This window comes from Parus major, chromosome 1A (assembly GCF_001522545.3).
Source record: "Parus major isolate Abel chromosome 1A, Parus_major1.1, whole genome shotgun sequence".
Classification (NCBI taxonomy): Eukaryota; Metazoa; Chordata; class Aves; order Passeriformes; family Paridae; genus Parus; species Parus major.
In genome coordinates, this window is record NC_031773.1 from 5,887,141 (window position 1) to 5,909,494 (window position 22,354).

Consider the following 22,354-nt stretch of genomic DNA (forward strand, 5'->3'; position numbering starts at 1 on the left):
AGTAGTCCCAGCAGATGTAATCTCTTACTGGCTTTTAATTGTAGTAGGATTTATGGGCTTTTTTTACCCTGAATCCCATTTTATTATGGGAGCTTTGTGACAGTTACAGATTCTGCAATGATTAAAATCTGATGGAAATGCTACTAGGCCAGAAGCAGACTAACAGAATGATAATAGGGCTGATTTCATCTGAGAAGTATTAACCTTAATGAAAACACAGAAAATCAATGTGAAAGGCCGAAGAAGGAGTAATTTATGGATTTGTCAAGTCAAAATGAATCATCCAAGGGGGTTTCAGAGAGAGGAGATGTTAGCACAGGAATGAATGCTAGCTGGAAAATATGGGCATTAGGTGAAATAGGTCTTCATAGAAAGATAAAAGGACGGGTCTAATAGTACAAATCAGGAGGGGTAAGGAACTCCAAAGAATAAAGCCACAATACACTGAAGCCTGTTCATGTTACAGGGAAGATTATTTTTTGTTGTCATTACTAACTGCAGTCCAGAAATGAGCTTGTACATCTGCAGAAATATTTTTTGTAGAATTATAGTTGTACCAAAGAAAAACTGACCAAATTACAAAATTCTGTTTACTGCACGTGACTAGGATTGAATTTGATGGTATAACACAAGCGTTGACATTGTTTAGGTTATCCAGATGGGGATGGCACCTGCTGTGACCCCTCCCTGGGCAGACCCACTCTGCAATGCTGCAGCTAAATGGGCTTAACCAGAGCCTGTATCAGGAATAATGTATCCAGCAGGACCAGGGGTGTGATTCTTCCCTCTGTTGTGGGTACTGGTGTGGCCACAACTTGAATCCTGTGTCCAGTTCTGACCCCTCAACTCGGTAAAGGCACAGAGGTGCTGAGTGTGTCCGGGGAAGGGCAATGGAGCTGGGGCAGGGGCTGGAGCACAAGTCTGAAGAGGAACAGCTGAGGGAGCTGGGGGGCTCAGCCTGAAGAAAAGGGCACTCGGGGGGACCTTATCGCTCCCTAAAAGTCCCTGACAGGAGGGTGTAGCCAGGTGGGGGTCGGGCTCTGCTCCTGGTTAACCAGTGACCGAATGAGAGGACATGGCCTCAAGCTACACCAGGGGACGTTTAGGCTGGACTACTGGGAGAAATTCCTTTACGTAAAGGGTGATTCGAAACTAGAACGGGCTGCCCAAGGAGGTGGAGGAGTGACCGTCCCTGCAGATGTTTAAGGAAAGTCCGGACGTGGCACTCAGTGCCATGATCTAGTTGACAAGTGGTGATCTGTTATAGGTTGGACTCGATAGGACTTTTCCAATCCCATCGATTCCGTGCTCCCCACGCCGCCATCGCCGCCCCTCAGCGGGCACCCGCCACTTCCCCTCCCCCCGCCCACAGCCAAGATGGCGCCGGGCAGCGCCGCGGCTGCCAGCACTAAAGATGGCTCTTGCGCGCATGCGCGGAAGGGGCGGGGCTGGTCCGAATTCTGGCGGGTACTGGCAGCGCGCGCGGCGGTGAGCGGGGTGTGTGAGGGGAGCGGGGAATCGGGGCACAGGAGCGATCCCGGGACACAGGAGCGATCCCGGGGTACAGGAGCGATCCCAGGGCATGGAGCCTGGTCCGAAGGTCGGGGAGCCCCGGAGGAGGTCGGGGTTCTGCTGGGTGGGAGAGGCGGCCGAGCGGGGGCCCGAGAGCGGAACCGTGAGGGAAAAAGCGCGGGGTCCGCGGTGGTCATTAGCCTTCTCTGCTCGTGCGAATTATGCAGTGTTGCTAAAAATGAATATTCTGGAGCATGAGAAAATTATCAAAAGCGGAGTTAATGGGCGAAACAAAAGATTCTGCATCATGAAGATCTGTAAGCACATTTAGAGTTTGCGTTTGTGATTCGTTCGGTCTCGGTGGATATCCCATCCGTCTTATCCAAGCTTCCCTGGCCCATTCATGTCCGCCCGTGCTGATTGTTTTTCGCAGACCCTTCTCCATTAAATGGAGAAGCTGTGAGAAACGCAGAATGTGCACTTTTGCGAATTACAACAGTTAGACTTTAATAACTAGTTAAATGCTAGTTGTAATTATGGGGTACTCAGTGTAATCAGATGAGGTGGGAATGGTTATTACTATGAGAACGTGGTAGGCATTTCTTAAATTCTCTGTAATGGGATTTTTTTTTATATAAAAGTAGTATCTTTACGCTGCAGCAGGTTCAGCGTGGGTCAGACTTTTGATGTAGAAAATTTATGTGCAAGTTTTAAATTTAGTGGAGCCTTCATCTGCAGCTGTAAACAGAACCAAGTTGGTGGATTGCAAGTTGTCAAATAAGGAGTCTGAACACAATATGTATTTCTAGATGAGGTATATGTACTTTAACAGTATCACTTTTGTCCTCCCCATAACAGAATATTTTGTCTTGAGGGGCTCTTGAGGAAGTCCGGGTGAAACTATGGACGGTAAGGGAGAAAATTTTCTTCCTTTCAGTGGAAAGCTTGTCTTCTTAGTTAGTAAGTTCAAGTGTTCAGAAAACCCAGTAAGGCTTTTAGCAAAGGAATTTACATTCCACTGAGTTTATTTGCTGAGCTTGTCTCTTGCTTTCCTTCCTGTCACTTTCCTGTAAGGCTGCTCTGTGCCTTCCCTGGTTTGGTGTTTTCCTCAGCAGCAAAGACTAAATCAGTTTCTTGGTTTTCATTTCTTCTCTGTCCCATTTTTCTCTCTGTACTTATCTTGTCTCCATTTTTGTCCCTTTGTCTCTATTTCTTTGTTCTCTGTGTTTTTCCATGAGCAAACTATACCCGAAGATATGCTTTGTTGCCTGCCGTGCATCTCCCTCTTCCCCTTCCATTGGCAAAGCCACATGGCTGTCTGTTGGCTACAAGTTTACAGGTTCCAGGCTTTTCTGTGTAACAGCAGCTGATGTTGAAGGAACTGCATAGGAGGAAAAGTCAGTGCTGAGTAGCTGGCAAGTTTTCTGCTGAGTTGCCAACCTGTGCCACAAGCTGAGAGCATCTGCAACTACTTTTCCATCTGTCCTCACAGCCAGAAGCTGCTCTAGAGGCCTTTAGCTAAACCTGAAGTCTATTTTTTTTTTTTTTTAATGCTGCTTGCTGCTTTGATTTAGTTTTAGTTGTCATTAGCTTGTAATCAAGGTGTCTTGGATGTTTTATTCCTTAGTAGCTTTTCTTTAACTGGACAGAAATAACTCTGTGTCTAATTTTTTCCCTAGCTGATGATGACTTGGATCTCTTGGCTTCCCTCCTGGAAGAAAACGAAGCAACTGAGGAGAGAAATTCTCCTGAGGAGGAAGATGCTCCAGAGGATGAGGGTGGAGAACCAGATGAATACGATGAGCTCTTTGATGCAGAAGATGATGCATCCTATACTGAAGAGGTTGATGCTGAGAACAGCATGATTGATGAGGAGAAGGAGAACTTGGCTACATTGTTTGGAGATGTTAATGACCTGCTGGAAGAGGAGGAGGCAGAGAAAGCTGCCCCCACTTCAGCTCCCAGTCAGGCAAAGGAGAAAACCAATGAAGAACTGCAAGGTTTCTGAAACAACATCTTTGATCTGTTTTGTTTTATATATTCCATCTCTAGAGAGCTAATGGGCAGGAGGTATGGCCTCCCTCTTATTGATGATGGCTGGAGAGGAAATACTGAAAGGCCTTGTGAAAGTTTCTAAGTTCAGTTTTCAGTGTCCGGTGGCCAAATTCACCAAATCTCTTTTCCTAAAGGAAAGGCAGAGGACTTAAGTAAGCCAGGGAGACTAACAGAGCTGTGTTGAGTAGCATAGGGAAGGTTGCCTGTGTACCTGTGCCTTGTCTGATGAAGAGCAATCTTGCTGCAGTCTTCAGGGCAGGCATCAGACACCATCCTGGCATCTTTCACCAGCACACCAGTACTTTCCTCCTCAGGGCTTATTGACAGGAGGTTCTGCCCTACAAGTGTGGAAGTTATTGTGGCAGCAGAGTCAGCCACAGCTTTCCTGTGTCCAGGCTGTGTATTTGATTATATAAGGAAGTACTTCTTTATGCTAAGGAGTGCAGTCATCAGCCATTTAAATTGTCTGATGGTGAGTAAGACAGTTTTATTCAACGTGGGAAGGAACATGCCACAATTAAGTTAAATATTTTTCTGAGAGGACCCAGCTCCAGGCTGTGTGGAAAAGTTTGCCTTCACTATGAGCTGTGTAGAATCAAGTAAATCTGCATTGTGACTCAAGTTTTCATTTTCTAAGTTTCCGTGATGCAGTAGGACTGCCAGACTTCCAGGGATCTCATAAATCCCTGTTTGCAATGGCTTCCTGCTGTCTTCATTATTATCCTTTCTCTTCTCCTTTCTTTCCCAGCTGAGCTGAGAAAATTGCAAGAGCAGATGAAGACGTTACAGGAGCAGTTGCAGAAGACTGCTCTTGGGCAACAATCCAGTTCAGGCCCTGAGAAGAAAACCCCTGGTAATGATGGTAATGAAATGGATTAATTAATTAAATGGATTTATTATTTATTTGCTTACAAATGTGAGTTTGTAGGCAGAATTTAAAATAATCCTGAAGTGGGCACTAAGTAGCAAGGAGGAATGGCGGTCTGGTATATTCCCACACAGGTTGTTTCTTACAGGTACAGATTAAATCAGTTTTGGTCTCTGCATCATGAATTAATTCTACATTGGGCACTTTTCATGACTAAGTGCTTCAGACTCTTCTGGAGGTGTCCCTTCTTACTGGCAGATGTTGGTACACCCAGTATATACAGCTGTGTTCATTGATATAGCGTGTTGGATGTAGTAATGAAACTTCATGGGAAGATTGCAAAAGAGGAGATGTTTCTACTTTCCACACCTTTGAGGTTGCAGTGACATCCAAAGTCTTAAGTTGTCATGGGGAAGAGTCTTTGGGGCTTTTTCAGCTGTTACATTTCAGCTAACAACTTGGCTGAAATATTTTCATGTGGGGCACTGGCTTGGATTTATTATTCAGGAATTACACATTTTGGAGCAGGGCTTAGAGTCTGAATCCAGATCCCGAGGTCTCATAGTTTTTTGTTCCTTTGGCCAGGTAAATCTCCCTGTCTGCCCTTAAAGGAAAGGAAAGTTCAGAAGCTGCAAGAGTCACCATGCTTCTCGACCCAGCTGTGCAATCCTTTACCACCAGCCAAGCGAGGAATGCAGAAATCAAAAGCATCCTCAGCAGGTACCATTCTCAGTCCACTTTTTATTGAACACACTGAGCTTCTGTCGAAAATTTATAGTTCCCAGCAGCGGTGTGGACACATCCAGGACAATGTTATACTATTCACTGCACCAGGAGTGGTCTGGTCACAGTGGCAGAGAGCTTATTACTCTTATTATTGTATTCTTTGTAATGGGACCTATGCCTTTTTTCTTCTGCTGAAGAGAGCAAGATTCCTCCTCCACGGCAAGTCCTCAGTCTGGCGTTCCAGCCCCTCAAGTCTGCCGTAGGGAACACACCCAGTAAGGTGACCAGAGAGAAGACTTCTCATGTGCCTGCATGCTCCAGTGCAACCACGCAGCCAGTGTCTGTGGAAAGCTTCTCAGGACTGAGATTAAGGTCAGCAGCCTGGTTCTGAGCCATGCCTGGGGACAGCCCCTCCAGTAAAGGCAAAGAAAACACAATGTATATACATGGTTTAACTATGTCAGATTAGTCACTTGTCATCAGGGGATGTAACACAAAGCCACAGCAGGGGCTGGTTGATCAATAATTGTGTAACATTTACTTTCATCTTGGTACCATGTTTGTTTTCATCTCTCCTCTTTTCTAACAGAAAAGCTCTTATTTTTTCGTTGGCACTTCCTTTCCTGGGACATCCTCAGGGGTGGAGCAGGGAAGCAGTGGGCATGTGCAAAGCCCAGCTGACCACCAGTTGGGCCAGTTTTTACTGTACACAGAAAACCTCAGGAGCCACTCACCATCCCTATATTCAGTGTGGCCACAAGAGGACTCTGAATCCTCATGGTGTCCTCACCAGAACCCAAGCTATATTCCCAGCTCAGTCAGCCATTCTTGGTTAGTCTGAAATGAGCAGAGTTTAGTGCAGGCTTGGGGCTGAGTTGCAATGCACCTATTTGGACAAAAACCAAGTGTCCACGACCAAGTGGTCACTTCATCAGTAGTTTTCTGATATGGGAGATTTTATTCCAAGTGACTTCAGGGTGAAGTAAGGCACAGAGGTGTAAGATGTAGTCTCCCCAGGAAAGTGCTGGTTGGTTTTGATTTGTGCCAATGGATGTGTTGTCTTTTACCTACTGGATCTAGAAAACCCCGTGTGTCTTCAGCTGAAATGGACAGGAAAATGGCTAACAGGAAGCTCATCCGACTGTCACAACTGAAGAACAAACTTGCTACTGAAAATCTGGAGGAAATAGACTGGGTCACATTTGGAGTCATAGTGAAGAAGGTCACTCCTCAGAGTGCAAATAATGTAAGTAACTTCACTGTATCCCTTGCTCAGTTCAAGTGAAATGCTGGTCATCTTTCCTGAGAAACTTTCCTAGATCTTCAACTTAATTAGCCAGCTTCATGTAGTTAATGGAAAACTTCTCTATTAAAGATCTTGGCTTGTCTCGTTTCATCCAGTATTGTATGTATCCCATAGAAAGTTACTGATGAAATAAATCTGGATATGCCATAGTTTTGTGTGTTCAGTGGGGTAAAAACCTCTTCATTCAACAAACAAGTGTGCTGCCCAGTTTTGATATCAGAAAGGTTGGTGGTAGCAGAATTATTTGCTGTTTTGGCCTGTAAGAACCCCAGAACTGGCAACATGGATGGCTGGAGATACTGTGTCTAAGCTCTCCTGAGGTTAAAAATTATGCTTTTCTAAATCACAAAAATCTTGGGGAAAAGTCAGAATATCTCTTTAAAAGAAACAGCCAGAGGGGATACAGTCAGTGTGTCTCCATCAAAGCTGAAAGGAAAGGGAATGTCTGTTCCAGGGCAGGACCTTCAGTATCTGGCGGCTGAACGACCTGCGGGACCTCAACGAGTGCGTCTCGCTCTTCCTGTTTGGTGAAGTCCACAAGGAGCACTGGAAGACCGACCAAGGCACAGTCATTGGCCTGCTTAATGCCAACCCTATGAAACCCAAAGAAGGCTCAGATGAGGTGAGAGAGCTTTTCATTCATCTGTAGATAAAAACCTATAGCTGAACCTTTTCATATTGGGTTGAGATTTAGCTTTATAACATATCTTCATGTTGAAATTGCAGCAGTCTGCCCAACAAGTTTGAATTGCATTCAGGTAGTTCCATGGTGTGTATCTGCTCCTGGCCTCCTGGAAGACTGGACTTCAAGAAGTCCTATTAAGCATTTAAACCCAGGGTTTATTTCAGTTTTTAATCTGCTCTCGGTAGCAGTTGGCTTTTCCATAAATATAGGGAGTGCATTTTCATTTCATTTTATTCAGCTACTCCAGTGCAACATGTATTTCAACCTAGAGGTCTCTCAAAGCCAAAAAAGGTGAAGCACATTTCTCTCTTCTAACTCAAGCATGAGATACGATTATGAAATATTTGATTCAAAAATCACAACAGAGAAGCAGCAATATTTGATTTATTAGACAAACAATGTATTATGTAAATATGTCAGTTGATACATAGTAGTTCACTTGTTTAATTATTTATAAATGCAGAACATTTAAGATTGCTTCATTTTACTAATAAATCAATATATTTTTAATTGCACTGCAATGGAATCTGTTTCCAGTTACTTCTGTCAAGGGGAATTTCAGTCTAGTAGCTGATCACATAGTGTTCTGCATTTTAAATTCTCCAAATAGAAAAATTAAGGATCTCATTAATTATCTTTTAAGCTATAGAATAGCTTAAGTTAGCATGACTAGGCAGTAGATAGTCCCATTGGTGAGCAAAAAGGCACACCAGATTTAAGAGGAAGGTTGCATTTAACTGTGAAGAATGGCTCTTTGTAGCTAAAATGTTCACATTTATTACTACATTAAAACTGACTTCTGAAGTTGTCCCCAGCTACAGACAACAGTCCCTGGTGTATTTGGTTGTGTGAATCTGATGCTCTTCTTGCACAGGACTCAGTTTTGATTGGACCAAGATATTTGGAAAAGGACAGAGAGCTCTGGTACAGCTCTTCCTGCCATCCCCTGCTGGATGTGGGAGTCATGATGGTGTCAGAGTCAAGCAGCGGTACAGGACCATTTACAGCACAATTTGAGCTGCCTTAGGCATTTTTTGGTTTCCTGAGGCTCTGAGCATAGAACACAAATATCTTTCATCTCTGTGTGAGAAATAAATTCACCTTTTTCTTTTTAACTGAGCCATTTCTCAACCTAAATAGGACACTTGGTTTTCTTAAGCTAGTCCTGCATTTGAAGACTATGTTGTTAGTACCAGAGGTACAGAACCAAATCAAAGACAAACAAGTGACATCTAGAAAGAGGCCTATCCAGGAGTGTTCTGATTTCTGTCTAGGTGTGTTTGTCCGTTGACCATCCCCAGAAGATCCTTCTTATGGGAGAAGCTCTGGATATGGGCACCTGCAAAGCCAGAAAGAAGAATGGTGATCCTTGTGCACAAATTGTGAACCTGGTCTGTATCTCAATAGTCAGGGCATTCCTAAACTGCTGGTGAAAATCTCTGACTTTTTCACTTGTTTCTGGATTTTAACTTGCAACTAACTAAAGTGGGTGGAGAAAGTGAGAGATGAAACCCAGAGGAGCTGTTTCTGTGCTGTCACTGTGCAGGGGATTTCCCTAAATGCAAGGTTGGTGCTGCAGTGAAAGGAGACGGTCTTGACCCATCATGCCATACCCTTTCACTCTCCTTTGCTCAGTGCAAGCTTCCATGCACTGCACTAGAGAACTCATCCAGGGAAAAACAAAAGATTTTTTTGGGAGTGGCAATTTTTTTGAATGATTTTAACCCAATGAGCTCTCTTGTCCAGCATACCTGCAAGTTGTTACACCTGAATGTAGGTCACTGGATATGAGAGGAAAAAAAAGTATTGAGATCCTTCTTTTAGGACATTACTGACTTGTAGTAGTTTAAAGGACTTGTGGATTATGTTACTTCATGGCTATGGAGATGCTGTGATACCTGAAAGGAACCTTGTATCAGTCAGAAGGGCTGTAGATAGTAGAGTATCAAAAGGAGGAGAAAAAAATGAAGGAATGAAGAACTGGGGGAGAGTTGGAAGTGTGGGAAGTGGGAAGACAAATACAGAAGTTACTTGTAGCCAATGAAGACTGTGATTGCAGATCCACTCCAGGAGGAGGCTCTGCATACAGTACATAAAACTGAGTAGAGTCAAGAATATAGAGTCTGGGCAAGAGGTCCTGGGTGGGATATGAGTTGACTTAAAGGAATAGCCTTAAAATTCCTTGATGCACAGAGTTGTTTCCAGTGATGAGTATAGGCAATTTAACTTTGTTTTTTGTTGCTCAAGTGTGGGCATATTTTTGCTTAGTTGATCAAATGCTGGAATACCACAGTGGAGATGTTACTTCATTTTAGCCATACAAGGGGGCATGTGGGTGAGAGGAATGAAGGAAATTGAAATGGCTGATGTTCTGTAACAGGCTTCTCCTGTTTCTTTTCAGAATGACTGTGAATATTGTCAGTATCACATACAGTCCCAGTACAAGAAGGTCAGCTCAAAGCGGGCAGATCTGCAGTCCACCTTTTCTGGTGGCCGCATTCCCAAAAGATTTGGTCGGAAAAATCCCACTTTGAAGGAGAAGCTGTGTCAGGATGGGTTTTACTATGGAGGAGTCTCTTCAGCAGCATATGCAGCCTCGGTGTAAGATAAACCATTTCTTTCCCTTGTTCTTGAACAGAATTTCCCTCTCCAGTACAAGGGAGTCTGAAGTTATATTTAAGGGAGTCTATTCATTTAGAGAATGCCTTTGCCTTAACTACATTCACCAAATAGGAATAAAGCCCCACATTTGGCATAATCCTACAGGCCACATGGGGTAACAGAGCTGCTGTTCGACAGGAAAAAAATTAAGTTGGTACTAAGATGTGGTGAGGGTTGTTTTTACCTCTACATTAGTACTGTAGTGTGAAGCCAGGCAGCTTTGTGTTTCAGAAGATTAATGGGCTTTGAGATCATGATATCCCAAGCATTCAAGTCTCTGAGATTGTAACTGCATTTTCTTATGGCTTACTGCATTTAATCCCAGAGTCAGAATTTTCTGCATTTCCTCATGTCTTCTTTGGCTGAAATAATAGTGTCACTCTGGGTTAATGAGGAAATAGGACTGACCAAGATCAGTATGAATCCCATAATGGCTGAGTCCTTTATCCAAATCCCATGAAGACAGCCGTGGAAAGATGAGTCACAGCTGGATCCAGCACTGTGCTTGGACACAGCTTTTATTCCCTTACCACTGCCTTCTGATACCTGGTGTGACTCCACAGAAATGAAGCAGTTCCAACCTCTTCTCCATCCCTGGAACAACCTGTGAGCAAAGCAAAGCTTTGATCTATGTTTAGTTTTCCTGTAATGCATAGGAAATATGTATCTCAACAAAAGGAGAAATGGGAGATCCTAAACATTATGCTGGAATTTGAATTTAGATGCACATCCTTCCAAAAAACAGACAGATGGCCCTTTGGGGTAGCTTCAGTTTTGTTGTATCATTGGGCTAGTATTCAGGCTTCTGTCCTTGCTCTAAGATTGGGAAAACTGATGTTTTGTATTTGTTTCCTCTCTCTAGTGCAGCAGCTGCTGTGCCAAAAAGGAAGATTCAAACCACTCTCTCCAACCTGGTCGTGAAAGGATCTGATGCAATTGTCCAGGAAACCAGGCAGAAAATTGGTACCCAGTTATCCAAGTAGTCTCTTCACTCTTTAGATGTTTTCAGTTCAATGTGTAGATGTGTCCCAGGGCCTTCTAGTCGCTGAATGGACCTGGCAGTCGCTTTGGTGCAGAAGGGGTCATTTGCAGGCAGCTTCCTCAGTTGGTGAAAACTCCTCTTTCCCTCTTGAGATCACAATTTCAAGGCAAATGTAACTAAGCAACTGCGTCGCTCCATGCATCTTTTTTACATCAGTGCCCCCAAATTAAGTCTCCTGTTCTGTCTTTGGACAGTGACAGAAGATCTTTGCCAGATTAATGGTAATTGGAAGTTTTAAGAACTTTGAACCAGAGAATTTATTTTATTTGATTAAAATAAATTACTTCTGTCAACCTTGAAAGCTTCTAATGAATACTAAGTATAAATCAGTCAGGTTTGCAATGCAGGAGACCTCCTGAGAACCCACCTTGTTTCTAGTGCTTTTCTTTTGTGTCAAAGCATGTTCCTTTTGTCATCCCTGGGATGTCACCAGTCTTCTCTGCCTCTGTTTTGTTTCTGTAAAGCACTTAACATTTATGCTCCTTGTAGAGCAGGTGACAGATTATTCAAACTGTATTCTAGATGCCTCTTATTTGCATCTTTCAGTTCCATCAGTTGCCTCAGACAACATAGTGTGTGTCCACAAGCTGCTCTTAATTCTTCAGGGATAAAGTACGGAGGCTTCAGGACTCCAAGCATCCTAAAACTGGGAATGGTGGGAGTAACAGAGACAGCCAAGGCTGATGAGGAACTGAGTGACTGAGTTGCTGAAGGGATAGAAATGTCTGTGACAAATGACAAGACCTTGGGCAATCAAATATAATGTAAAAGCTGGTCTTGCTTTGAGAAGTGGTCAGGTGACCTTCAAGGGTTTCTTCCAACCTAGACAACTTTACATCCCGAAAGCCAGGCCTGCTTTCCTTCCTCACTTCAAATCTGTTGTATTTCTGCCTCTTCCACTCAGGTGCAGCAAAGAGACCCATGCAGTGTTCTGAAGAATTCAGGGAACTGCTGGCACAGCCAACTTTTGGAGCACGAAATCTCTGCAAACACTGGACCAAAACAGGTATTGTCCTTTTGCCTGAAGGAAGACCCACTCCTAAAATCACTCCACCTCTTTCTGAACAAAGTGGCTTTTTATTTTGGTTTATTCTTTTTTTCCCAGATGCTGAAAAGAAGCAAGGGGCAAATTTCCAGTCTATCTCTGCTTCAGCACTGCTCAAGCAACAGAAACAGAAATTGCTGGAGGCCCGAAAAAAGCGGTCTGAAGAGATTCAGAGGCGGTAAGACAAACTGGCTTTCACAGGAAGGGCTCTGTTATTGTAGCTTGAAGGATAGCTGTGTTTTCACTTCTTACTTTTCAGCTTTGAGTGATGCTTCTCTCTGATTTTAGCTTTGAAAACAATTGGTTGTTCACTCTTTCTGGTGACTTCTTCAAGTCATTGTTGATTTCAGTGATCCCCAGTGAGTCCTTTACCAGTCTTGTTTTCTTCTCCCAAATACCAAAATTGCTGTGTGTTTCTTTTAGCAATTAAAAGGCCAAATAGTAAAAAATCATAGTCTGCATCCCCTCCAATTTGTTTCTTAAACATTTCTATCTCTGACTTGTGTCCCTAACTGAATGCTTATTCTTGTCTTACAAGGTTTCTTCAGAACACAGGTAAAGCCAGCACTCCTGCTCTCCCGTTCTCCTCCAGACAGACCTCTGTCCATTCCCCAGTGCCTGGGGCAGAATTTCCCAAAGCTGCAAAAATATCAACTCCTAAAAGGCCCAGGCTAGGTACAGGCTTCTCAGAAGGAGAAGATATCCTCTTCTTTGACAAGTCTCCACCTCCAAGGCCAAAGCTAGACAGTTTGGCAGAAGCCAAAAAGGTACCAGCTCTTTTGATCTTTTAAGTATTAAAGAGAGGTTAAGGGAAATTTGGTTTGTCATAGGAGTCTTTGGTCAGATATGGCCCAGCTCAGTTCTGGTGTTAGTGAAGTTTCTCATTTGTGGGATCACACTGGCCTACATTGCAGCACACAGGATACCTGTGGTTCCTGATAGCTGTTAATGCCAAAGTCCATGCTGCCATCTTGCCTTCAGTCAGTCTCTTAAGGCAAGGGATTTGTGCTGAGAATCCCTGGAGTGCTAAACTCTGGCATTGCTAGTGCAGTGTATTGCAGGTGTTTTCTGTGTGACAGGAAGGTAAACAACTGATTTAGCTGTGCTGTGTCACGAGTCTGGATAATTTTGTTTTCTAGCCAAAACAGACTGCATCTTTTTTTGGCAAAAATATGTTAATTTGTTTGTCAAAGACACTTTTCCAGCTAGAATGAGGAAGTCTTAGCATTCTGGGAGTATGAGACGGAATAATAGTAAGAAATATTCTATTAGTTCCAAATTATTATCAGTTTATGTGGAAATCTCATGTGATTTCATTTCTCTGAAAATCTTACCGATTTGTGAATCGGGTAAAGCTCAGCTGCAGAGACACTAGGCCTGCTAACACCTGTGGAGAAGTGATTTTATGGTTTGGGAAGTCACGAGAGGTTGGGTGTATGTCAGAGCTGGGAATTTTGTTGGGCCTCTCTCCAGCCAGCTCCATGCTCAGGCCAGTGGATGTTCTCTCGTCCAGTTGACAGCCTTCCTCTGCTATTTCTGTAAGTAGGAGCTGGGAGCCAGACAGGTCACCAACACTTCCCTGCTCTTTCCTGTTTTCTAGCTGGCTGCGATACAACGACTACGAGCAAAAGGCCAGATTCTCCCTAAAACAGATCCAAACAGTGTCAAGAGAAAACGGACTGATCCTGAGGATGTCCTAGAAATTGTTGAACGAGTTGAGAAAAATGTTGCTCAGCCACAAGGTGCAGAAGCAGACAATGGTATGTACTGTTAGCTTCTAGAACAGAAAAAAAAAGTGCTTCTGTCCTACTGACAGAGCAGGACTTGCCCTGGGTTAAAGACTTAATTGCTGTACTGAAAAGAGGCGAAATTAGGCCTGTTTGGAACTTCAGGGGTTTGTTGGAAAGACTAAAAAAATCTCTAACCCTGTGGAGAAAGTGTGAAATGTAATCTCTGATAGCTCCCTGTGCTCAACTCTGTTCCCTTTCTTCTGGGACTTGAGCATCTGCAGTGCAAGGCTGACTTCACCAAGGAAAACCAAGAACTAATCCCACCTGGGGAAGTATCTGAATTTTTTGTGGGAACTTGAGATTGCCTGCTGGTGATTTACTGTGTGATGTTATATGAATTGTATAATTCTCTTTAAAGTTTCTTCATCAGTCAGTGAGGGAACACTGCTTGCACTCCTGGGAGTAATGTGAAAATTCCTAGTACAGTGCTTTGAGAGAAGATGCAATGTTATTTTTAAAAAATTATTTTATTTTTCTGAAGCTATATTTTGAACTTGTTTTCATGTTCCTAAACTATGAAAGGCTGCTGTTTGACCTCAACATCTGCCTGGGAGACCTGAGACTTCCAGAATCTCTTGCAGTGAGCAAGTTTAGCCATCACAGCCTTGTTTTGTAGGACTGAACCTTTTTGTCTCCCTAGAAATGGATGAACTGGAACCTGCCCAGAAGAAACGGCGTGAGCAGCTGGCCTATCTGGAGTCAGAAGAGTTCCAGAAAATCCTGAAGGCCAAGTCCAAGCACACAGATGTCCTAAAAGAGGTATGGCCTCCATCCAGCCATGACTGAGGGCTTAGAACTGGGATCTGACTGGACTTCATGATTTCAGCAAGAAGCAGGCACCCAAACATCTCATAGGCTCCAGATTGTCCCAAGGACTAGGGCTGGGTGTCTCTGGGCACACAGGGCACAGTACCAGCACTTTTGCCGTAGGGGTGAGGTCATGTTGCCAGTTGACATCAGTTTTTTTTGTTGTGTTTGGAAGAATCAGTGAAGTTTTCTATTGGTGGATAATCAAAGAAATCCTTCTGCCTTAAAATCAAATGAGCCATATGCCTATTTTGTCCCTCATTACTTGACATCTTGGCCACATAAAGCCAGCTGCCACCTTCATCTGTGGCTCATGTCAGCTGTGAAATGCCATCAGGTGCCCTGAAGAGCTGAGGCTGGGTTTCTCACACTGGGGACTCTGCTGAACACTTTCTCAGGGTTACAGCACCTCCAATGGCACAGGGCTCTTATCTTGGACACTTATTGGCATGAAGTCATAGTTGTTTTAAGGTCTTCTGGGGAGTAGTATTTGGCTAAGACCCTATTCCATTAATTACATTTGCCTACCTGACTTCTCTTTGCACTGTCCTCATGGATGTGTGCTTATTTCAGTACTTCCTGCTGTTGTTAAACCTTCCCACTCTGCATTTCAGAGGTGGCTCATTTCAGTGCTGGTGAACTACAGCCTTTATACAATAATGGATTATTTGAAGCAAGAGAGATGTGTTCTCTGCTTCCAGACTGCAGTCTGCTTCAAGCAGGCCTAGTAATAATTTGCCCTAAGGCCATTTATGGAGTGGCTTCTCCTCTCTTTGTGTCCTCACAACCCATTTTGTGTGCCCCACAGGCTGAGGCTGAACTGCAGGAGCAGTACTTTCAGCCACTGGTGAAAAAGGAAGAACTGGAAGAGAAGATGAGGAACATTAAAGCAGTGAAGTGCCGAGTTGTGACATGTAAAACGGTGAGTGAAGGGGAGCCAGGGTACCAGCAGGGGAGTGGAACATGGATTCTACAAAATGGTGCTGAACTATCCTGCAGATTGCCATCTGTCACTGGTTGGCTGTGGTCCAGTGCAGGGATTGATGTTTTGTTCCTTATACCTGTTGCTGAGAGCAGCCTGTGCATGGAGTGACTGGGACATGGCAAAGTTTAGTGCTGTGCTCCACATCTCAGCTCAATGCTTTATGCCAGTGCTTCCATGGGTATTGCTGTCCTGAATTTCTGTTTCTTCCAGGAAGTGCTTTGTACCAGGACCCTCAGTTGCCCATATTTCATGAAAAAATAAGCAAAGTCCTTGAAAACATTAACACTGGGTGGGCAGGAATCCTCTATCTGCATTTCCAAGGACTTTGCCATCAGGAAGAGGAGTGGAGATTTATGACTGTCCCAAATGTACTGAGAGGAAGGGAGGCATTACCTCTCACTTACAAAGTTTCAGCCCCTGCTGAATTTACCCTCTTGCTGCCTTCCCTACCTGTTTTGGGATTGCACAGAGGGATGCTTGTGCCCTATGAAGTGCTGGGAGCAGGACCACGGTGGTGGCAAGGGGAAGATGGCATTAGAAGGAGCAGTGACAAAGCCTAGGGTGGTGATCCAACTGCTGGGCTCCTCAGGATGGGAGAGGACAGGGATGCTTTCCTCTGAACATTCGGCTGTTGCCAGCCCTCAAAACAGGTCTCATATGCTCGTTCTCTCTCCTCCCTGATAGTGTAATTACACCTATTTCAAGCCTCTGGAGACCTGTGTGCAAAATAACCATGACTACCTCTGGCATGATGCCATCAAGAGATTTTTCAAATGTCCTTGTGGAAGCAGAGCTATTTCCCTTGACAAGCTTCCAAAAAAGCACTGCAGGTAAGAAATGAGCCTCATGAAATAGTGACTGGGACTTAGGTACTGTCCCTTCACAAGTAACTTGTTGTGAGTCACATACCTGTATCCTAAAAGGGGAATGTTAGCCCTTGTGCTAAGGAGCATGGGCTGGGTGTGGGGCTGCTTTAGGATCCCCTCACGCTGTGCAGCAATCACAGCACAGTGGTCCTCACTTGCCATCTTCATCTTTCAGTAACTGTGGCCTCTTCAAGTGGGAGCGAGATGGGATGCTAAAGGTAAGTGTGAGCCAGCAGTTCTGAGCACCTCAGCTGCTTCCTATGGTACTTTTGTCCCTCTCTTTGGTTCTGTGCCCTTATGAGCTCCCAGCAGAGCCAAGCAGCTCTGCATTTTGTCAGGCACACACAGGTGCCTGCAGGCTGTGTTAGAGTGGACTTCTACTTTTTGCTTTCTGTTCTCGAAGATTTGTTTTATTTAACCATGGGGAAATGGCTTTTGAACAAAGTTGTGAGAGTTCAGAATGTCAAGATCCTTAGAGGATCAGTGTTTAGTCAGGTAATTTAGCCTTACCACAGTTTCTGCCAGAGAAGTGTTTGGGAGACACCTACCACACCTTTAACTTTTTTTCTTCATGGTTAATGTTTCCAGGAGAAAAAGGGTCCGAAGATTGGTGGAGAAACGCTTTTACCAAGAGGAGAAGAACAACCAAAATTTCTCAATAGTCTTAAATGACCTGGAGTTGATTTTTTTTCACAACATATGGATGGATTTTTGTGTCTGAAACACACATTTATACTGGACTGCCAAGAGGATTCAGATTTTAGTGATGAATCAGTAGGGGAATCAGTTTTTGATGAAAAGATCATCTGCCAAGTGTCCACCAGGCCACTTGGATATTGCTTGTGCATGGATATTGAACTTTGATCTTTTTTTAATTGACTGAATAAGACTGCATGTGAAATACACATTCATGCCTGTTCCTTCCAACTACCAACACAAGAGTGATTTCACTATTAGGTGACAGACATCATGAATGGGAATGGTTGTAGATTCCATAAGCACTTATGAAATTAATACTCTGATGTGTTCATGCCAACCTGTCTTCAGCTCATGGACAAAAAGGGGTGTGAGAGGGTTGTAGGCACAGAGTATTCTCCATTGGCTTCAAAATTACTCATTCTGAACCCTTAGGAATAGATGTCAAACAGTAGTTCTATGCTTTTCCTTGGTTTACCTGTTATAAAACTCTTCCATGACTTTGGCCCTGCCAGCCAGCAGTGTTTATGCTGGAGACTCAGAGCTCCCTGTCCCCCAGCACCATCCACACTACAGTGTTCTTGTGGCTACAGACCTGTAGCTCCCATTTGAAAAAAAAATCAATGAATCTGGCACCATTATGTGAGTGGTTTTAAAGAGCTGAGTGCTTATATTTAAAAGCTTTTATACTTTTTCTGGTGTTTTAAATAGGAACAGTAGCTGTCTCAGACCAAGCAGGATCAAATCTCCCTCCAAGTGGTGGCTCCTGAGAACTGCTGTCACTGTACAGGCATTTTTCTGACAGCACATCTCTGTAGGAATGCCTGGGGCATTTAACCAGCTTTTCCTGGACCTGAGCCTTTTCCTGGCCCTGCCTTTTCTTCCATGCACAGTAGGATCACAGGGTATTTTTAAATGTCTAAACCCCCTCTGACCTTAGTGATTTGATCAAAGTGCTGCTAAACGTCTCACGTGGCCCGGCAGTCCTGTTGATGCCTTTTGTTTGCTTGCACAGGGGCTGGAAGATAAATAAGTTACTTCACTTGAAGCAACTGCACAGATTCACCTCAGCATTCTGCAGCCCTCATCTCTTACTGGTGCTTTTATTGGTGCAACTTGGCCGATAGCATTCATTTCGGTTTCCTGTTGGTACCATTTGCTGAGTGGGGTGTCACTGCCAGGGGACAAAATCAGTAACTGTGACATTGCTTGGCAACATCTCCTGTGGATTCCTCATTCAGAATAAATAGTACAGAATAAAACACTCCCTGGATCTGCATGGTATTTCTCTGAGGAGGGGGAAGAGTTGCTTCCTCAGCATCTTTGTTTGCCCACAAGCTCAGTACAGAATCACCAAAAGGAACTGATTTTTGGTCTGTAATTTTGGCTTTTACAGAATTTACTCATTCAGACTTACCAGGAGTTTCTCACCTAGAGTCACAAAACCACTACGAAATTCCATATTGGTATCAGTCTTCAGCCAGCACGTTGAAAGCTTCACACTTTTTCCAGTTCCTGCCTCTTGGGCCCAAGGAAAGGAGATTCTGCAGAAATGAAGATGTCAAAAGAGGGTTAAAGCTTTATTTTCATAAATGCCTCTAGGACTGGGATATGTAAGACATGTATCTCTGTGGGAGTGTGGAAGCAATGCTTGTCTGCAAAAATAGGGTGAAGAAAACCAAACCAGTTGCTTTGCTAAAGCTCTAACAGTAAACAAGGAGTGGAAGGGGAGAGATGAATGTATTGAATTTATGTGCCTCACTATTTTGAGATGCTTTTCTTGTGCCAGAGATTCCACTACCACCCTGATTCCTGAATACTGGCTTCTGACAACAGGGAAGCTAGGGTCAGTCAGGATGGTCACAGCAAGGAGATGAGGAGATAATGGCAGGTGCTTTGCTCAAAGCTGTCTCAAAACTGGGTTTGACCCAGACATCCTGCAGGACCAGCAGTTACTGGACTTTTGGGTGACTCCCAGCTGCAGCACCCTGGTGTTTCCCTCAGACCCAGCATCTGCCTCCCCAGGGTTCACTTTGGTTATTCAGCCACACAAGCCACAACAGAATTTTTGAGCCAGAGAAATAATCCAGTGCAGCCATTAAAGCTGGTTTTGCTACAATTTAATATTTCTTTCAAAAACAAAGTAAAATCCACATTTTCCATCAGCTGTACCAATGACTTCCCATGTAAGCTTGTACTGAAACTGATTCACTGGTTGATTTTGTGCAGAAAAAAGGATGTTAGAATCCTTAAACACATAATCACACGTGGAATTTTATATTAATATGATTTTGCCAACTATATTAGTTATCTTACATTAATAGAATATATATATGTATATAAAAGTATATCAAGACAGTGACCAGAAAAAATAAATAATGCACAACTCATCATAATCTTTGATTACCTGAAGTAGCTGCAGCAATCTGATTTTGTAGGTCAGGTTTTCTTTCCAGTCCATCAGCTGTTCAGCCTTGCTGCACCTGTTTTGTATTAGCAGGAAATGCTTTTGTAATGCAGCATTTGGGGCAAGTTCCTTTCATGGGGGCAAAAAGCACACGGATCTGGCTCCTCAGGCTGGTGCTCAGGCACAGATTTCCCATCCTGGTCTTTAGAGGTCACTTTAAAGCTTGATCTTTTTCCTTGCACTACCTTTGCTAACTTCTTCCAAACTGTCAGCATTAAGAAACCCCACAAAACAACAGCAACAACAAATCTAGAAAACAGAATCTTTGACTGCAGCGTTTCCTTCTTGTTCCTGGTATGAGCAGATCTGTTTGGCCATAAAAACACCCATTAACTTATTCACTGTCTCTTCAAAGCCTCAATCAGAAATGTACAGACAACACTAAATTAAATTAAAAGCTACAAGCTCCAATGCACAAAACCCTGTTTGGTGTAAGCCAAAAGGCTCATTGGACCAATGTGAGCAGAGAAGGGGCTTGGATGGGTGTTTTATAAATGATGTCCTTTTCTTGCAAATCCAGTTACAGAAGGACTGAGTAACAGCCTCTCCTACCTAAATACCTGCTGACACAAGCTTGTCCTACCTGGGCTGATTTGCACTGAAAAGATAGCAAAGAACGTGGATGAAATCAATTTTGGCAGCCCAGAGGTGGGAATGGTGATGAGTAGAGCTGGAGGAGAAATTTGCAGAGCTCCTGGGCTGATTTCCAGGGGCATGAAGGGGCTGTCTGTGGAGCAAGGGCGCTTCTCCAGCACAGGTAGGCAGCAAGAAGCCTTATCAGCAGAAAGGCCAAAATTACTTGTGAGTTACAAGATAATAGCACAAGGTCTGGAGCAGAAACCATTTTATATTTTGCATGTCCAAATTCAATTACTTCTTCCTCCAGCTGCTCCTGGATCATGTTCTTAACATCACTGCAATAACAGTCTAAGATGGTGAGGTGAGAACTGTGTGAAGACACTGAGCATCACTCACTGCCACTTTGATTACAAATGACTGCTGGAAAAGCATCTCCCACATCCCAGATCAGCTTATAGAGTCAAACCTACTTTGAAAAAACTATAATGTAGTTAATTAAACTTCCTTTTTCTCCCCATTTCTCTTGCATGAAGTGAGACTTTGATCTACAGCATAGAAGCCAAAGCCAGGATTCAAAATCCTTCCTTTGGCACCTACCCAGTGTCTTCACATCAAAGCGCTGAGAGTGCAACCGCTGTCAGCAAGGCCAGGAGTCAGACTAAATCTGACATTTCTGAACTGCTAGTCTGGAAAATAGCACATAAACTCTAAGCAAAAGATCTTCTCTGTGTTTATTGTCTTTTACCAAGCTCCAGGAAGCCTTTGTTTTCAACACATGTGAAATGTCAAGGCAAATAAAAAAAAGTGCCTGAAACACTGGGGCTTCATGCAACTGCAGATGGCCAAATAAGCAGCTGGATGTCTAATTTTTACATGTTCCTTTTTGAAACTTGGATGCTGCTATTAAAAAAATATAGTAGAAGGAGGGCTAACATGGTTAATCTAAAGTGCAGGAACATGGAGTTAGTTGGAAACAAAGTTTTAGACGTAACATGCAGTTACATAAATTTAGGAGCACACCTACCTCCAATGTGAACTGAACACCTACAGCAAATTTTAAGAAACATCCCACCAAGCCAAGGCTAAACTAAAACACACTATAACCAAATAAATTTAAATATTTTGCTTTTAATTTCAAGCAACTTTTCTCATAGGGTAAGTGCTGCTCCACTAAAACACAGCAACCCAAGCCTTTCAACAGCTTCTGCATTTCCCTGACCCTTGAAGCTCTGCTAACAGATCTGGAAGTTTATTTCTCAAAGGTGTTATTGCTACAGGGGAGGTATCCAGCAACACCACACATCCATTCTGGGAGAATCCAGCTTCATCCAGCTGTGTTCTGCCCACAGAACAAGCACAGCCTGCCCCAGAGGGCGGTTACCAAGCAGGGTCGGGAGGAATGACGACCCAAGTTTCATCGGGTGGGACAATGAACTTAGATGACCTCTGAGGTCGTTGATGCGTTTGTTCTTCTGAAAGAGGCAATTTTAAGCCTCAATCCATAGGCAGAGGTGTATAAATTTTTCAAAACAAAGCTAACCTTCCTTCTCTTTCCTGGCTATAGTAAGAGAAATTCAGTCTTGAAAGTGGGAATGTGACACCTGTCGCTCTTCTCTGTGGTCACAGCTCCCTCTGCAGTTAACCCTGCTCCACCAGTGATGCCAGACAGGGAAGTCTCTTCATGAATCCTGTGCTGTGAACCAGACACAATACACCAAGTTCTCACAAAAATCCCATGAAAAGGACTCAGCAGAAGGATCTCCAACTCACTGGAAATCATTCATCTGGGCCCATGCTCTCCACAGGAGCTGATCAGTGCCAGGGTTACAGAGGGCATGTGCAACCAGGACACCCAAAATCACCCGCTAAGTCGGGCTGGGGGTCTGACCCCTCATCAGACTTCTTGGTGGTGTGGTCAAACCAGAGGCTGCTGAGAGGATATGTCTGTGTCCATGTGGGAACCACAGCCCAGACACCTCACTCCAGCACCAAGAGTGTAGGACCAATAATTAACTGCTCAAACCTCACCTTCTTTAAAAAACAAACAAACAAGAAACCCTAGAGATGCTGCATGAAGATAAAAGAATCACAAAACAAGGCAGAAGGTGCCACAAGAGCCCATCACTGCAGCCTTTGGTGCTGTTTTGACATCTTTGGGTGGACTGGGGGGAAGTGGAAACAAGCTGAGGGTTGATGCTTTGCACTGGGGTTCAATGACACCGCCAGTTTCTGAGCAGCAGCAATGACACAACACAGCCCTTGAG

At 43.8% G+C, this 22,354-nt stretch overlaps 1 protein-coding gene across 4 annotated transcripts; it reads left to right on the forward strand.

Moving 5' to 3' along the window:
- Positions 1–1,448: 1,448 nt before the first annotated feature.
- Positions 1,449–18,308, forward strand: MCM10 (minichromosome maintenance 10 replication initiation factor). Of its 4 annotated transcripts, none has more exons than XM_015628941.1 (20): positions 1,449–1,488; positions 2,371–2,421; positions 3,192–3,512; positions 4,316–4,429; positions 5,021–5,155; positions 5,359–5,533; positions 6,242–6,407; positions 6,922–7,089; positions 8,427–8,543; positions 9,554–9,753; positions 10,676–10,776; positions 11,760–11,861; positions 11,961–12,078; positions 12,439–12,667; positions 13,501–13,660; positions 14,331–14,449; positions 15,306–15,419; positions 16,167–16,312; positions 16,524–16,566; positions 16,937–18,308. In XM_015628941.1, the coding sequence occupies exons 2-20, from the start codon at positions 2,415–2,417 to the stop codon at positions 17,018–17,020; spliced, it is 2,619 nt and encodes an 872-aa protein (XP_015484427.1). In that variant the 5' UTR covers positions 1,449–1,488; positions 2,371–2,414; the 3' UTR covers positions 17,021–18,308. The 4 variants fall into 4 exon arrangements, with proteins under 4 accessions (XP_015484427.1, XP_015484428.1, XP_015484426.1 ...); XM_015628942.3 differs by having other exon boundaries at positions 1,461–1,497; XM_015628940.1 differs by lacking the exon at positions 1,449–1,488 and adding an exon at positions 1,504–1,600.
- Positions 18,309–22,354: the final 4,046 nt, after the last annotated feature.

Coding starts and splice junctions, on each gene's coding strand:
- MCM10 (XM_015628941.1), top strand. Junction 11,862..11,960: donor CAAACACTGGACCAAAACAG/GTATTGTCCTTT, acceptor TTTTTTTCCCAG/ATGCTGAAAAGAAGCAAGGG. Junction 13,661..14,330: donor AGGTGCAGAAGCAGACAATG/GTATGTACTGTT, acceptor TTGTCTCCCTAG/AAATGGATGAACTGGAACCT.